This window comes from Cydia strobilella, chromosome Z (genome assembly GCF_947568885.1).
Source record: "Cydia strobilella chromosome Z, ilCydStro3.1, whole genome shotgun sequence".
In the NCBI taxonomy this organism is placed as follows: domain Eukaryota; kingdom Metazoa; phylum Arthropoda; class Insecta; order Lepidoptera; family Tortricidae; genus Cydia; species Cydia strobilella.
The window spans coordinates 29,120,135-29,137,548 of NC_086068.1; the positions used below are offsets into that span (position 1 = coordinate 29,120,135).

The window sequence follows — 17,414 nt, forward strand, 5'->3', positions numbered from 1 at the left end:
TTTATTTTACCAATACTTTTGATTGTGAATGCTTGTAATTGAACAAAGGGGCATATGCACAGGTAATTCCAGTTATTTAACCTTTCACTATTTCAAAGAGGTACGGCCAAGGATCTCAACGGCTTTCATATTGGTTATTACTGTGCCGAAGGTACGAAACTACGAAGTGACAAAGAAGTCAAATTCCATGTTTGCTTAAAAATCGGACTTTTAGATACAAGTAAGCATGACTCACGCTAGACCGGGCCGGGGCCGGGCCGGAGCTCCCGGCGCTTCATTTTCTATGGAAAGCACCACGTGATCACCGCTCAACCGTCATAGAAAACGACATGGACGCCTCGGCACGGGCCCGGCCCAATCTAGCGTGAGTCATCGTGTATCGGTGGCGCCCCCTACTTTTTAGGGTTCCATAGTCTACTAGAAACCCTTATATAGGTTCGCCATGTCTGCCTGCCTGTCTCGCTGTTCATCCACGTGTTGACGTGTTGGTCCTCAGTGATCATTAGTAGACACGTAAAGACGGGACAATCAAATTGTAATTTTTATCATAAATTAAATCGGCAATTTCATTCTTAATCTTATCTAGCATCCACACGTGAACACATCAACATCACACAGTATTACGAGTACACATCTGGTAGGTAGTCCTCCGTGGCTCAGTTGGCAGAAGCGACTGGCCGCAGCTTCGAGTCCTGCCGGAGGTGTAATTTTTTCCATCTTTCCTTTAATTTAAAATATACTTTTCACCTCAGCAGCTCGAACAAGCCTACTTTCGTCACTCCCTGAAGTGAGGAAAGTGCGACTTTCCTCACTCCAGGGAGTGAAACAATGTAGCTTTTTAATTTAGTAAAGGCCATGAACTTCATACTTTTATTACATTTTTTTTATGGTATGGTACGGTACGGTACGGTACGGTCCGGTCCGGTCCGGTCTCGTATCGTATCGTACATATTATAATACTTTTTTTTTTGTTTATTCTGTGTAATTCGAAATACATTTTAACCTTTAATATGTTCTCACTACTCAGGTGAAAAATTATGTGTGCAACACGAGAGCAAAGTTATTTTACATTTTAAAATAAACACTCGCAAGAAAAACCAACTTTCCTCTCTTGTTGCACAAATAACTATTTCTTCTTCTTCGAGTATACTCCCTTTTGCATATTATTACTATTATTAGGTTCCTATAATGTCCATAATATGTATTTATTTAAGTCGGGCGTATAGACGGGCAACAACGGAACCCAAAACGAGCATGGACCGACATACTCTTGACCATTATTATTCACAACGACGGGACTTAATCGCGTAAAATAAGTTTTAAATTTACCTCCGACGTTTCGAGGACGGCGTGGTCTCGGAGAAGACTGGCTCAAGTTGACATCAACATCTTCTCGGCGCGCGAGTTCCAAGTGCGGGTAGTTCGAAAAACTCGCGCGCCTAGAAGATGTTGATATCAACTTGAGCCAGTCTTCTCCGAGACCACGGGGTAAAAGCCGTCCTCGAAACGTCGGAGGTAAATTTAAAAGTTATTTTACGCGATTAAGTCCCGTCGTTGTGAATAATAATGAGTAAAAATCGTGAAAGTTTAAATCAATACTCTTGACCAGATTTTAAATCTACTAGCGCCTTACAAATTATTGCCTTTTATGTATATAGCCAGTCAAGCAATATAGGTAGGTAGTAGGTAGTCTTATAGTTTCCGGATAAAATAGCTGTGGCAATTGTGACATTTTGTCTAAGTGTAAATATGTACTCCGAAAATTACGCATTGGCACGATAGAAGACATAATAAAATACGCGACCATCATATGGTATTATTATCATACCCGTACCGAATAAAAACCGCCCAAAAGCGAGTCGGACTCCCGCACCGAGGGTTCCGTACTTTTTAGTATTTGTTGTCGGCAACAGAAATACATCATCTGTGAAAATTTCAACTGTCTAGCTATCACGGTTCATGAGATACAGCCTGGTGACAGACAGACGGACAGACGGACAATAATAGGGTCCCGTTTTTACCCTTTGGGTACGGAACCCTAAAAAGTGTCTGAAATAAGCTGAGCAGCTGTGCAGAGTCGGATCAAGCCAACTCTGCACAGACTTAGACGGATTAATACGCGCAGCTACGAAACATACATACACATTATGTATTTGTCATCTGACAAAATTAAGTACTATATGTTCCTCCAACCGAATTAGTAAATTAACAATGTTGTTACAATGCACTTTTTGTAAGACTTATGTCAATAAGCGTGTTAATAAATTATTTTTCGTAATTATCAGTAAAAAAACTTCGGACTACCGATTAAAATGGAAAATACCGAATATAAGTTAGCCAAATTTAATAAGGAATATATTGAAATATATACTAAAAAATGTATATGTCAAAATTGTGAATTGATTAAAGACCATAAATAGTAATAAAGTAATGTAGGTATAGTAATTAGGCTTTGTATCGGAATGGCCGCGTGCGCGGTGCGCGGTCACATCTACGGCCGGCTAGACTGCGGTCTGTTTAATAGCTTACTTCATTTACGGATAACCATTTAATGTGTAATAATTCGTTTAGGTAAAGAGTTGAAGAAGTCGCCTTAGTTTAAAATAATTTTGTTGCCCAATTTATCTATCATTAGTGTGTCACTTGAACGTTTCCGTTAAGTTAAAAACCGGCCTGGTGCGTGTCGAAACATACGCGATACGTTCCGTACCTCCACGGTATACAAAAAGAGAAAAACAGAAAGTGTAGTTAACAAACGGGATATCTTTCACGGCACAGCAATTTTTCATTGTTTTTAGGGTTCCGTACCCAAAGGGTAAAAACGTGACCCTATTACTAAGACTCCACTGTCCGTATGTCTGTCACCAGGCGGTATCTCAAGAACTGTGATAGCTAGACAGTTGAAATGTTCACAAATGATGTATTTTTGTTGCCGCTATAACAACAAATACTAAAAAGTACGGAACCCTCGGTGGGCGAGTACTTTATAGAAATTTATAGATTTTCAGATTTTCCCTGTAATATATATTTGTAGTGTAAGATGATATTAGGTCTCCCGTACTTGCCAAATTTCATAGTTCTTGGTCAACGGGAACTACCTACCCTATTTTGATTCCCTTGCCTTGAGTTACACAACATGACATTTACGTTTATTGCGGCATAAACGGCCGTAACTTTTTTTTACGTTAACTTAGAATTTTGATTTTTTTACAGCTTCAAGGGACTGTAGACCTGAGTATAATATATTAATTTCAACGCGATACCACGCGTTCCCGAGATAAAGGGTCTTGACAGACAGACGGACAACAAAGTGATCCTATAAAGGTTCCGTTTTTTCCTTTTGAGGTACGGAATCCTAAAAATAAAATTGCCCGTCAGTTAATTAATAAAATAAATAATGTACTTATAAATAGATAATTTAGAAATAGAGTACCTAAAACAATAATTTCATTCCTAATACACGAAGAAAATGGCAATGGAAACGTGCCTGACAAAACAAAAAGGTTATTTTTCTGTTGTTTTTTTTTTTGGTGGAGCCCTAACAAGACACGTTGCTTATTATTTTGGTGGTAGTATGGAACGGATGCTAATTGTCCTCTACCGTTATCAGCTCATTGTGTGGTGTCCAATTAGAGGTTGTGTGTGTCAGGCATACAATACACATGTGTGGATGTGTGCGGGTCGAAGTAACAGTCGGCTCGACTGCGACTGCGTGTGTAGGTATTATGTACTGCGCTTTGTGCTCGATACGTACATACCTAGGTATTTTGACCGTACTCCTACATCATTGCAATATTATATTTTTTATTGTGGACTCAGGCCTTCGACTGTAAGTAGGTATGTTTCCGCCATTGACAAATAATAACAAATTACACTGTTTACATAAAGCACATATTTTTATAGTGTCGGTTTATCGTTAGCGTTATCATCACCATCGTGGTTTAAAAACAGTACAACTTAAGAGAAAAGGGGACGGCCGCTTCTCCATACAAACATAGCCCCTATTTTCCTCTCTGGATAATATTTTCAATTGTGTTAATATCCAGAGAGGAAAATGAGGACTACGTTGGTATGAAAAGGCGATTTCGCGTGGGTTCACTACTTCCATCTTAAGCAGCAAAATTGTTCGAGTTAAAATTGGTTACCATTATTATCATAGAGGCCGTTATAGAATTAGGTCGATAAACGGTTAGATAAGTCCGAATAAGTACTTATACAGGGTGTCCTTAGCCATTGGACAAAGCCGAAATGTACATATGTATTTAGAATCGGTATATTACCAAGTATCATAACAACCAGTGTAGCGGTTACGAAGAAATTAACAAATTACGATTTTTTTACTTTGGAATATAGGCCAGGAAATGAATGCTCAAAAAAAGTTACAGGGAAATGCTTGGAACACAATTTTTGACTTCGTAGCTTTGTTTGGACTAGTGAGGAGGTGAACATATCAAAAGTCCCCGCCCGTAACCCTGATGCCGCGGGGGAGAGGGAGGTTTGAAGGTTTCATTTTTCAGTTTTTCGATTATATCTCGGACAGTCTGAGCGACATGGCCACATATACAAAATGAAAAGTGATTTAATTTGTTACAAGTTCTATTCAGTCAAGTTTTTCGATATCTTGTATAGTTTTTGAGATATCCGCTCTTGAAGGTTTATTTAGGGTTCTCATCTTGATTATCTACATCAGTGAAGCTGCTAGGCCGGGTTTGGTATCGTTTTCGTATAAATCAGGGGTGCTGCATTAATTTATGGTATCAACATTGGCACCATTCCTAAGTAAAATTTAGAGCCCCAAATAATCTTTCAATAGAGAATATCTCGAAAACTAATAAAGATATCGAAAAATTTGACTGAATTAAACTTGTAGAAAATTTAATCAGCTTTCGTTTTGTTTAAGTAGTCATGTCGCTAAAACGCAAAGTTTCCAAGATATGTGAAAAACCGAAAAAGTTAACCTTCAAACCCCCCTCTCCCCCCGGCACCAGGTTTACGGCCGGGGACTTATGATGTTTATCTCCTAACTAGTCCTACGTAACAAAGTTACGTAGTCAAACATTGTGTTCCTAGCATTTCCCTCTATACCTTCTTATTGCTTGGCCTAATAGCCTGTATGTGTTAATAGCTTCTGAGGTAATAAATAGTATGAAACCTTCTTCGACCTTATTGATTATCTTTTTTATTTATTAAATTAATAATATTCTGACTTTTGACAAATGTCATCATTCACGCACATTTTTGAACAAGTTGTCAAAAATGCTTAATACAGTAATACAGTATTTCTTTTTGTTGTCGATCATTGAAATTTATTTTTGTTTGAAAATTTATTTTTTTATCTTTTGTTCTAATTAAAAAAATATTAACGTTAGAGCATTCCTGAGAAGTAACCCTACGTGGGATTTTAGGAATTGTCCAATGGCTAAGGTCATCCTGTATATGCAACGTCAGGTGGATTAGTGACAATTGAATAAATTGTAGTTTCGATCAAAAAGATTAGGTAGCATACCTATTAGATACCTACGCACACTGGACACCCTGAAAGTTGATCACTTCGTCGTCTAATGATGTCTGCCATTACGAGACGAGCCTTTCCATACCTTTTCCAGACAATAAAGAATTCAAATGTATTTTACAGTCTGTTATCCTACTTAGTTCAGAATGTTTATTAATCATTTTTTCACCTCAGCAGCACGAACAAGGTTACTTTGCTGCTCAAAAAGAGTAAGCAAAATCGCATTTTGCGCACTGAGTGAGACAAAATGACATTAAAGTGACCTTTATATTCGAATGTCATTTCGACGAGTGGGGTGGGATACAAGTTCGAAAAACTTTCACGTCATTAGCAAAAAGAAAGAAAAAAAAAGTTCAAACGTCATTAAACGGTATATTGACGGTTTATATTAATAGACCCCCGAAATAAGTCAGAACGCATCATTCCAAAACACCTACGAGTATGAATTCGTAATAAATAATTAATTAAAAAAGTATCAAATTTCATTGAAACACTATATTTTACGTATTTTCTTGTACAATTAAAATAATGAACTTAAAAAATATATAAAGTTATCACGCAAAATAAATAATTCTACTTTCAACGAACTCTACTATAGTTGACAAATAGTACTAAGTATCTACAATTCGGACCCTATATTACTATATTAATTGATATTCGTTAGTTCCATATTAATTCACTGAAATTTGTTTCGTTTTGTTTTTGTGTTTTATTGCGGTAATAAACTTAATTGTTAGAATATCTTAAGAAAACAAGCGAAAAAGTGACGAAAAAGGATTACAATTGTTCAGGTTGTATTTTTCCTTTATAATTATGTTCTCACTGCTGAGATGAAAAGAATCTATTATAGAATCTTTCGCTTGCACGGGATTAAAAATAAGCACTCGAAAAAAATATCAAACTTTGCTCTCTTGTTGTACAAATAACTATTTCAGGATTCCATGTGTTGAGGATGATAAACGGAACCGCATTACTACCTCTGCGCTGCGGCTGCCTCGGCTGTCCGTGCTCCGTGCGTCTTTCTTTTAACGGGCTCTGTCGATGTATTACGTTTAGCTATAGGTACCTACATGCTTCTTAGTGACTGAGGTAGCAGTGCCATTTTAAATTCTTACATCACTACGGCATTATAAATAACAAATTTCAAGCATAAATCATCAAAAACCTTAATTGGGAAACCGTTTACAAAATTGTACTAACGGCAGCTTGCTACTTACATCCCCTAATAACCAAAATTAAAACATGCGTGTGGTTTTTTAGGGTTCCGTACCCAAAGGGTAAAAACGGAACCCTATTACTAAGACTCCTCTGTCCATCTGTCCGTCTGTCTGCCCGACCGTCTGTCTGTCACCAGGCTGTATCTCATCAACCGTGACAGCTAGACAGTTGTAATTTTCACAGATGATGTATTTCTGTTGCCGCTATAACAACAAATACTAAAAAGTACGGAACCCTCGGTGGGCGAGTCCGACTCGCACTTGTCCGGGTTTTTTTTTTCATTAACGTGTCCTGTAATTCTGAATTTCTTAACAAATTGTTATAATTTTAGCACTTCAAGTGTTAAATTTGTACATTTATTTTAGGAAATGATACCTACTAACGAAAATTAATGCATTCAAGATTTTCTAAAGTGTGTTGGTGATTGTTGTGCAGTGGGGACTTTGCTGCCAAGCGAATATTTAGTTATGCTTGCAATTGCGAATAAAATGCTCCTGCGATTTACTTTAAAGGGCAGGATGGTTTCGTACATTACTTTAAAGATACAAAGTAACTAAGTTTTATACTTTACTACACTTTTTATTAGTAGTGTGTTCAAATAATAACGTGTAGAAAGTTAAGATCGAATTTACCGTCGTAACAGTAATAGTTAATTAAAACGCAAAAAACTATCAAAGGCAATTGTTTTTATAAGTGAGCAATCCCATTGTGGTTTCTACGAAAATATGATTATGGAATCGAGTTCCGGTGATGTGATCCTGCGCATACCTACCGCCTCCAACGACGCAGCGCTCCAACTCGGCGGGCACACCGCACACCGCACACCTCGCCTCACACAACACACAAGTCACACAACACACGCTCTTTCACGACCCAAACTCACATTAATTTATGGCAAACATTCTAAAACTAAAAGCAAACGGTACCTTTAAATAAAGTCAATTGCTTATGCAAATATTGTGTTAGTTCAGGCGCTTGTGCTCGGTATAATATAGGATCGGTACGTTTTTTTTATTTGTCACAAACAGGGAAGAAACTTCAAGCTCCAGCGGAAGAATATAAAAAATGGGGTTGTTTGCATGATGAGGAGAGAGGGTGTTTACACAACAAAAGTATGTTTGCGAAAAGTCGTTACTGACTAGTGCCTATTAAATAGTAGAAACTGCAGTTAACTGGATTAAAACCATCAGCTGCGATTTCTACCTACTTTGATTAGCTGGAGAAATGTGTACACAAAGATTTAGTACCTATGATAATGACAATAATGTGTGTGTGTGTGGTGGTTTACCGCATGACGTCAGATCTGGATGGGAGTGCGCCCGCGGTGTCGGGTGCGCGCGTGGTGAGTGGCGCGCGTGAGAACCAGACGATATTCAATGAAATCTGCACACATAACAATATTTAATATACCTACGTTACGTTCATACATTCCGCGAGACATCTCCTGGTGAATGACCTACACAATAAATATAGCTACTATTCACAGATCAACTATGCAAAAAAATCCCTCTTATTTTCATTCCAAACGTTTTATAATAGTTATACACAAACAGTTGCTTCTTTTTCAACCAATAGATACGATGATATGCTAATTAAACTGATTGCTTTCAGCATTATATGAATACCTACCTAAGTTTTCTTTAATCTTGAATTCCTTTTATTTGACCAATTTGATAGGCTAACTTATATGTTTAACACAACCATCACCATACATTGTACATAATATGTGTATTATTTATGTTAAGTAGGTATATTTGTAGACACCCTCCGTATCCTTCGGAACAGTACCATGTTTAATAATTTCGCATTTATTTAATGAAGTCACGAGTATAATAATTGCCACACAATAACTACATTTTCCTGTAAGGTCTACATTATTTAAAATATATTGTTTACAACAAGTAATTAATATAAGGAAAATTTTACCAAGTTGTTTGCTTACCTAGGTACCTTTCCAAATGTAGGTACCTATTAAATAATATTTATATAAAATAAATATTATAGGGACTTCCTGTGGGACAGCCAATTTGTGTAAGAATGTTCTTACACAAATTGGCTGTCCCACAGTAAGCTCAAGAAGGCTTGTGTTGTGGGTACTCAGACAACGATGTATATAATACTAATACAAACACTTAAATACATAGAAAACATCCATGACTCAGGAACAAATATCTGTTGTTCATCACACAAATAAATGCCCTTACCGGGATTCGAACCCAGGACCATCGGGCATCACAGGCAGGGTCACTACCCACTAGGCCAGACCGGTCGTCAACCTATTGGCGAGTACCTCCTCATATGCTATTAAATTAATAAAAACAAAGAGTAGGCAAGGTATAGATAGGTCTCTCTATCATAATTCCTAACAAGAAAACAGGTAAATAGGTCGGGCACCACATACAAATTTGGTAGGTAGGTACATATATCAACCCAATAATTTATCAATTAATTAAATATATTCACCTATCGAAAATCTAGAAATCTATTTCAAAAATACTAAGTATTTTTGTTAAATATTTTTATATGATATGACGGATGACGAGCCGAGCCGACACGCTGCGAGCTAGTCGCCGCGCCATCGCCACCCTCTCGTCTCGCCACTCGCTCGCTAGTCGCCGCGCCACCCCCTCGCCACCTCCTCGCATCGCCACTCGCTCGCACCCCTTGACAACTTAACCACACTTTTTGTTTCTCATCTGCCTTTATCGCGCCATTTTACACGTTTTAAGAGCCCTTGGATCGTTTCAAAATTTGTACACTCATTTTTTGTCCTCGTCGAATGACGGGTCGAGTGTCTCGAAATGATTTATTTGTATAGGCACTTAACGTTCTGCTGTGAATCCTGGGTGATGATACGCAAATAACGGGTAATTTTATATAAGACCAAATGAATACATCTGTATTAGAAAATTTAAAACTTAGGCTGCGCGGGAACTTCGGAAATGACTGATGATACCCAGGATGAATCTGGGGAAGTCCCGCAGCAGTGAGTCGTGTGTTGAGGTCCACTGGCCACAACACGGCGGCCCACGGACTGCAGTGCGGGCGCGCACGCTTCGACAACCAGCAGGGGTGATACTGTCCTGCACCGAGTACACCTACATGTACTCGATTTATACCGCTTCCGTACCCTGATGCGGGCTGGTGTCACTTATAAATGTTTGCCCTAACTTAAGTACATATTTTTTTTCGGTAGGTAGTATTAGAGACCATTATTAAAACACGTGCAACAGAAATAAAAATAAGTACTTAATCACAAAAGTAATTGAAGCAAGACTTTCCTGCAGCAGTACCTATGCTATTGGTAGCGTACCTGGGCAAATTTACCGAATCGTGTACCATGCCGAAAATGACACTTTTTTTTAATATCATTTTTAGTGGGAATGTTGATATCAAAAGTAAATACTCTAAAGTATTTGAGATTGTGTCTTTGTTTCACATAATAAAACTTAGTTTTTAGTGTTCCGTACCCAAAGGGTAAAAACGGGACCCTATTACTAAGACTCCGCTGTCCGTCTGTCCGTCTGTCACCAGGCTGTATCTCATGAACCGTGATAGCTAGACAGTTGAAATTTTCACAGATGATGTATTTCTGTTGCCGCTATAACAACAAATACTAAAAAGTACGGAACCCTCGGTGCGCGAGTCCGACTCGCACTTGGCCGGTTTTGTTTAATTATTAATTTATTTCACTAACAGTCGTCAATGCCTGTCAGTTATGTAACGATTGAAATAATTCTGTACTGTTTGACCTATTTCATTGCCCCCATATTATTTTACATTTAAATTATTATAATTTATTCATATTTCAATAAAAAGGCAAAATGTATTTAAATAATTGTGTCATTTTCAACCAAAAGGGTACTTATTGTCGGTTGTCAATAAGGCGATATTTCTATATAGCTTCAATTTGAAATTAACCTTATCGACAACCAACAATGTGGTACCTTTTGGTTGAAAACGTCACAATAATGAATATTGCTATAAAATACGTTTTTACTTCAGTTTTGTAACGGCTGCTACCGTTACGGTCTTTATTATCTTTTTAATTAAGATGATTGTGATCAAAACATTATGAAGTGTTAATTTTAAGTAAGATTTTTATAGTGGAAACGTAAGGAAAAATCAACAGTGCTCGAATTTAGGTACTTACTGAGAAAGTGGGACCGTTACATAACTGACATGTCAAAAATTCATAGGCCGGGGTTACATGGCGCGAGCTCTGCGATAAAATACAAAATATTTTTCAATTATGTATTTATTTACATGTTATGACTACACTGATACATTGGCCTACTACTTTCGCATTTATTATATTAGTAGGGATTCGGAGTAAGAAAATATTTCAAAAAACAAGTCGTACTTAGGTATTTAATTTGGTTATTACTTTTTGCAAATTCGAATGTGCCAAGTTAACATTTTATTACGCCCATGTAAGACTATCTTTATAGTGTCAGGTTAAAATTACGTAACGATACATTTTTTTACAAAACTGACGTTACGTTTATACTACAATTTAAATTGAAAAAATATTCTAGACTTGTTTTACACTATTTGACTATGGTTTTTATGAGAAATACTGGAAATATTATCACACTCCTTCTATAATATTCGCCAATAACGACACATGTACTATACCAATAGAAAAGTCGTCCACTGAAACAGACTCATTTCATGGAAAAGTTTTGTACACTGGGGGTTTAAAATGGTGGCCGTTTAATCACATGATAGACACTGTTGCCATTAATATAATTATATAATATAAAATATGAATTGGTAGAATCTTTCATGCAGTTTCAACCGTTACAAGTCTGACATGTCAGGTGGCATCTGTTTTAGGTACCGTTATTTAAAATTCGTTTTTAATTTAATAATCAAAGGTAGGTATTTTTTTTAATTCTTTCGTGTGACGAGCTTATCAATATCTATTAGGGACGTCATCTTTCTTTATGGACGTTTCACAGTAAAAAAAGAATGTCGCCACTTGTAAAAAAAAATCGGTACTACCGCGGGACACCTCAAAAACTGCTACCCACCCGCGCTGCTTTACAATGTAAAATAATTACATAATGCGCATTAACACACAAAATTATTATCACGAACATTAACTCAATATACGTGTTATATGTCTATATTGTTCAAATTATGAAAAATACGTACCTGTCACAGTAATCAATTTTTGAACGCAAGGGACACCATAAAACGGGGGTACACGTTAAAGTGAAAATGCCCACCTACTATTTATAATAGGTTAGGTTCAAAAACCACGACTCACTATATTCAAAGTGAGCCGGTGTTTAGTTAGTGTAAATATCCGTGTTTCCATATGTTCGTTTCCTCACAAGGCATGCGCCGCCGCCGGCCGTTGCTTTTACGGTTTATCTTCGCTGAGTAAGCTACATATTAGTTTAGGTATCAGATCAGGACCCACTGGTGTTATTAGTTTTATACAACTAATATATTGAAAACTTAGGCGAAGTCTCGTCTGTTACGGGGTTGTCAATATAAACATCACTTGAATTTGTATTCGTTATCAGCATCGGTACGGTACAAGGCCCCCTTGTGTTGGTGCAACGGTAGCTCCGTCACCATACGGTAATGAATGCAAACGGGTCGAGGGCGCGGGCGACGTGCGGGGAGGGGCAGGAGCGATAAGCACAGCAACACAGGGCACTTCCGAGACGTTCCGAGCCATTAGCCTCAGCGACTGCGTTCCATTTTACCTACCGCCACTTCATACCCGTAATATCTTAGCTTCAGTCAATATTACAGCTTTGATCGATAGGTAGCATAAGTAATGAAAGCTCCTACTCAAGTAACTTTGCATAATATTGGCGTTCCTCCTGCTAGGACAGCTAAAATGGTGAATGGTCATGAAACATAATCGATACCTATGTAAATACGAATGTTAAAACGGGCGATTTGCCCGCAGCTCTACCCCAATGCCTGAATTTCCAATTGTTATTGGTATTGTTGTAGGTTGAGTTGATCCATCGCCTGTGGGTATGTTCCCGCCGGTACTGGTTTTCTATGTACATACATAAAAACTGTACCAGAACCGAGAATTACCAGTTCTCGTCATTCTAAATCAGTACCGGGGGCATTCCTTTAGGACCACAAACACTTATAAAAGTGTAATGCACTAAAAGCTTAGAGACTAAAGTCGCTGGGCATTTATAGATCAACTCTTTTCTACCTCCTGCAGATCGAGGAAGAGTTTACTAATTAATCTTACAATACCTTTTCAGCGAGGTCACATGTACTTAACTCTTTCACTGGCAGAAATGTCTGCATAGGTACTGAGTGAGTGAATATTTGCATGTACAGAGGCGGCGGTGGCAGCGGCGTGTACGCCCGCTGCGCGTACCCCGGCAGCGCACCCTACTTCGGCAACGGCGCCGACCTGTCGTCGCAGCCGCAGATTTGGACCTCTAGTGCAGGTACAGCCACACAATACACACATTTTGTTATTTGTGCGTACTTACATGTACTTTAGGATAATACACACGGAGCCTTTAGCGAATATAAGCAATGCTAAGTGAACAAGCGTTTTTATTAAATCTTGTTATGCGCTATGCGAATGTTAAATTTTATGCATGGAATTTTTAAATTTAGGGTAGCTTAATCTCATATCATATGTAAAAATGCAATGTTGACGTAGCCCAGTTGGAGATAATTAGGAACATGATGGGATATAATGGTTTACGTCGATGAAAGATGCGTTTACTTTGTAAATGTTGTGTAATATGGTGGTTGTCGAGTGAACATAGAGCCTGTTCGTAGACGGATCGCCTTCGTACGGCGGGTCGAGTGGCAGCGCGCCGGGCGCGGTTCTGGAGGAGTATGGCGACGGCGCCGGCTCGGGCTCTGGAGGCGCCGGCGGCTCACCCGGCAGTGGCGGCGCGTTGCCTGCTTTTAACACCCGCTTCGGTGGAACGCCCTTCGCTTGTGCCACCTCGCGCCCTTCCACAGTCTACGGGACCACAGCTTTGTCTTCTAACGCCTATGTGCCCCAGGTAACTAAGATTGTTCTACGTTAATGTGCCCCCAAATCACGCGTTCTCGTATTTATTTTAATAAAATTCAAAAAATATCAAAAACTAATCCAATTTTCAGATCTAATAAAAGTAAGGTACCTACATAGTACATGCACCTAAGTACTAACACCACCATAAACAAAAAAAAATTACCTATATACATACTATTATCATTTTAACAATAAGCTAGATCCATTCATAATACTTACCATTTGTAGGTATAGCATTTCAGTTTGATATTGTTCCCCTTTGAGATATTGAACATTTTTGATATTTTCAGGAAGTATGGTTAGAAGGCAGTCGCCGACAGTACTCTGCTGCCGCCAATCTCTCAGCAAGTAAGCATCTTTTTTCTTTCCAAATTTTTTCTGTACTATAAACTTAAGAAGGGCTGAAAGACAAGAAACTAGAAGGAAACAAAAGATATGACGCTCCGCGTAAAACTTGCGACGAAAGATATTGCCGTTGCGCGGGTTTTTAGGGTTCCGTAGCCAAATGGCAAAAAACGGAACCCTTATAGATTCGTCATGTCTGTCTGTCTGTCCGTCCGTCCGTATGTCACAGCCACTTTTCTCTGAAACTATACTGTTGAAACTTGGTAAGTAGATGTATTCTGTGAACCGCATTAAGATTTTCACACAAAAATAGAAAAAAAAAATTTTTTTTTCATCAAACCCATACTTGTGGGGTATGGATAGGTCTTCAAAAATGATATTGAGGTTTCTAATATAATTTTTTTCTAAACTGAATAGTTTGCGCGAGAGACACTTCCAAATTGGTAAAATGTGTGTCCCCCCCCCCCCCTGTAACTTCTAAAATAAGAGAATGATAAAACTGAAACTTCCACCGAAAATTGGTTTAAACGAGATCTAGTAAGTAGTTTTTTTTTCTATGTCATAAATCGTAAACCACAATTTACCTTTCACTCACGTTTCACATAAAAAATACATTGTTCAAATTATGTAATGTACGGAACTCTCGGTGCGCGAGTCCGACTCGCACTTGGCCGGGTTTGCGCACTAACTAGCGACTAAAAATAATAGTGAGTAAAAACCGTACTGATCTAAATATTTTAAATGATGAAGCTATGATATAAGTAGGTATAACTGAAAATAAGGGATAATTAGACATGTTTCCGCAATTTTTGTCTAACGAGCCAACTTTAAACTTTTAATGTGACATTTGCCCTTACTTAAAACGTGTAAAAAGTCAATAAAAAAAACAATACAATTTTGCATTAGCTCCCTCGAATAGCTTTTTTTTTAAACAATATTATAGCTGTTTTAGGTCGCTACTTTACCTAAATGGACTTCCAATGAGGGCTAACGCGTATGAATTCGCCGCTAGGGGCGCTAGTGTAGATGGTGGTCTTCGCAAAATTCGAAATGTCACTCGTCACTTCAATGACTGACAGCTGTTCTTTAGTCTTTTGGACCACCATCAACAGAGGCGCCAACTGGTGAGCAAAAAAACGATAGCCCTCATTAGAATAACGTGATGCGGAATAGTTTCGTACGAATAGACGAACCTTGATTAAGACAAGAATATAGTCAGAGTCAAAAAAATATGTTTATTTTATTACACAAGATCAATTCTTTAAAACTAAATCAACGTGTAAATTAGTAATTATTTAAAACCTTTTTATGAATCAAAGTATGAACATTGTAGGTAAAAACTCGTACGCACAAAAGTAATACAAGTAGGTACGGAACCCTATAATTCGTGAATAAGTTGCTACCTCCATAGGAGGTAAACATGTATAAAAATCTATCATTTGGTACTGGTAATTAAATTGGACTTCACTTCTTATGGAATAAAAAAGTAAACAAAGTAACTAAATAAAATAAAAAAAACATTATAGAGAAAAAAAACAATTAGGTTGTTGACTCATTTATTAGGACAAAAGAACAAAAAGTTTCAGTGATTGTTATTTTAAGACATAACAACATGATAAAAGTAAAAGTGGGATGTGATGGTGGTTGGGCAGGAAGTATATATAGGTACATGGCGGCGCGGCGCGTGCGTGTGTGCTCGTTTCGGGATGGGTCGGGAGCTGGGAGCTTCGCCTCTGGCAAACCAGATTAAGCCGGCTCTCTGATTAGATGTGCTTATTACGACTCTTGAGCTACATTTAAATAGGGTTTTGCAGCGTAAAAAATATATGTTTAGTGAATTACACTGGTATCTATACTACAACCATCCGATTCCAGTATCGAGCAAGCACTCGCTTCTTTGAGCTAGTGTGTTTATTTTTTGCTGCGGGTCGTTGCGATAACCCCGGTCGACTGTCAAAACTATAAAATACTCTTCTCTAAATAACAGGAGATGTATTGTCATTGTGATAAACAAAACGTGTGATAAGGGCAGTGTTTTTCAATGTGAAACTTATTAATTATAATTACATAGTAGTTGTAGATTTTAACTTTTTTAAATTCTTCTGGTAGGATCATACATGTTGCTACGTAGGTACACACCTACGTCAATATTTTAGGGCTGGAGTCGTCTTATAGCATGTGTAAATGTAAACGCTATAATTCATTCAATTCATTCAATACCTATATTCCAACAAACATAAAGCAACAACAACGAGAAAGTCCTAAGCCAACTTACATATAGGTACCTACTTACTGTGAGGTGTATCCTTAAGAAGTTAGGTAAGTACGTGTTATTCCTGCACACACAGATGCCGTAACGTCAGTAACTAGCTACGTTCTACTGAGTGACTGACGTACTCTAATGACCAAACGTTCAGTTTGTTTGGTACCTACCTACGCTCGACTTATTTATTACAACTTTTAACAATATATTACTAAGATAATAATATTAGTTAATTTGTCTGACAGTTTGTAAATAGATAGTAGATATAAATATCTGTCTCGTACAAGCCTCATATATATATTACTTTTTGCGATGGAAACCCACACTTGTAATTTTTTATTACCATAAAAATGTTGACGAGCGGCACTTAACCTTATTCAAAGTTTAAGAGTGATCCTTCCATGTTTTTTTGTTTTTCGGTACGCCATAGATATTATTGTCGCTTACGGTACGCGATATAATAGGTACTTACTAAGATTATTTCGGATTTTTTAATGACATATTAAATCAATTATTGTTCCTATAAAGTTTCACAATCGTATCACTGCGTGCAGTTTTAATATGTGAAGGGGTTGCCTTTATTAGTGTATTTTCATAAAATATTTACTTTAATTACTTAAATATAAACTTAACTTTAATATAAACATACCTACTTAAATTCGAACATACCTATATTATTTAAAAGTTTTGAAAAAATGTTTTGTAATTCAATCCCTAAGTCCTGAGAGGGTCAAATTGGAATCACTGCAGACAGAGGCTAGTATACACCTAGTACTTATAACAATAGGGTGATAGCCGGGCTTATATATTGGCGTCAAAATAATATGTACTTAAATAAATAGGTAGAATCAGGGTATAGACCCGGCATATGTTGAACTCGTTGGAACTATTTACAATAATAGCACAGCTAGCATTAAATTGCACGCACCCGGTCCCGTATTCAGCATAGCGAAAGGCGTCAAACAGGGCGACCCGCTATCTCCAAAATTGTTCACCAGTTGTCTCCAAGAGATATTTCAAAAGCTGGCGGTCTCATGGGAGACGATGGG

General features: G+C 37.7%; 1 protein-coding gene across 5 annotated transcripts in view; it reads left to right on the forward strand.

The window, feature by feature from the left end:
* Positions 1 to 17,414, forward strand: part of LOC134754289 (transcription factor BCFI-like) — an 82,111-nt gene that overhangs the window by 47,951 nt on the left and 16,746 nt on the right. For all 5 annotated transcript variants that reach the window (XM_063690520.1, XM_063690515.1, XM_063690516.1 and 2 more), the window contains exons 3-5: positions 13,058 to 13,170; positions 13,514 to 13,746; positions 14,048 to 14,105. In XM_063690520.1, coding sequence (XP_063546590.1) covers positions 13,058 to 13,170; positions 13,514 to 13,746; positions 14,048 to 14,105 — 404 coding nt within the window. The remainder of the gene's footprint in view (positions 1 to 13,057; positions 13,171 to 13,513; positions 13,747 to 14,047; positions 14,106 to 17,414) is intronic.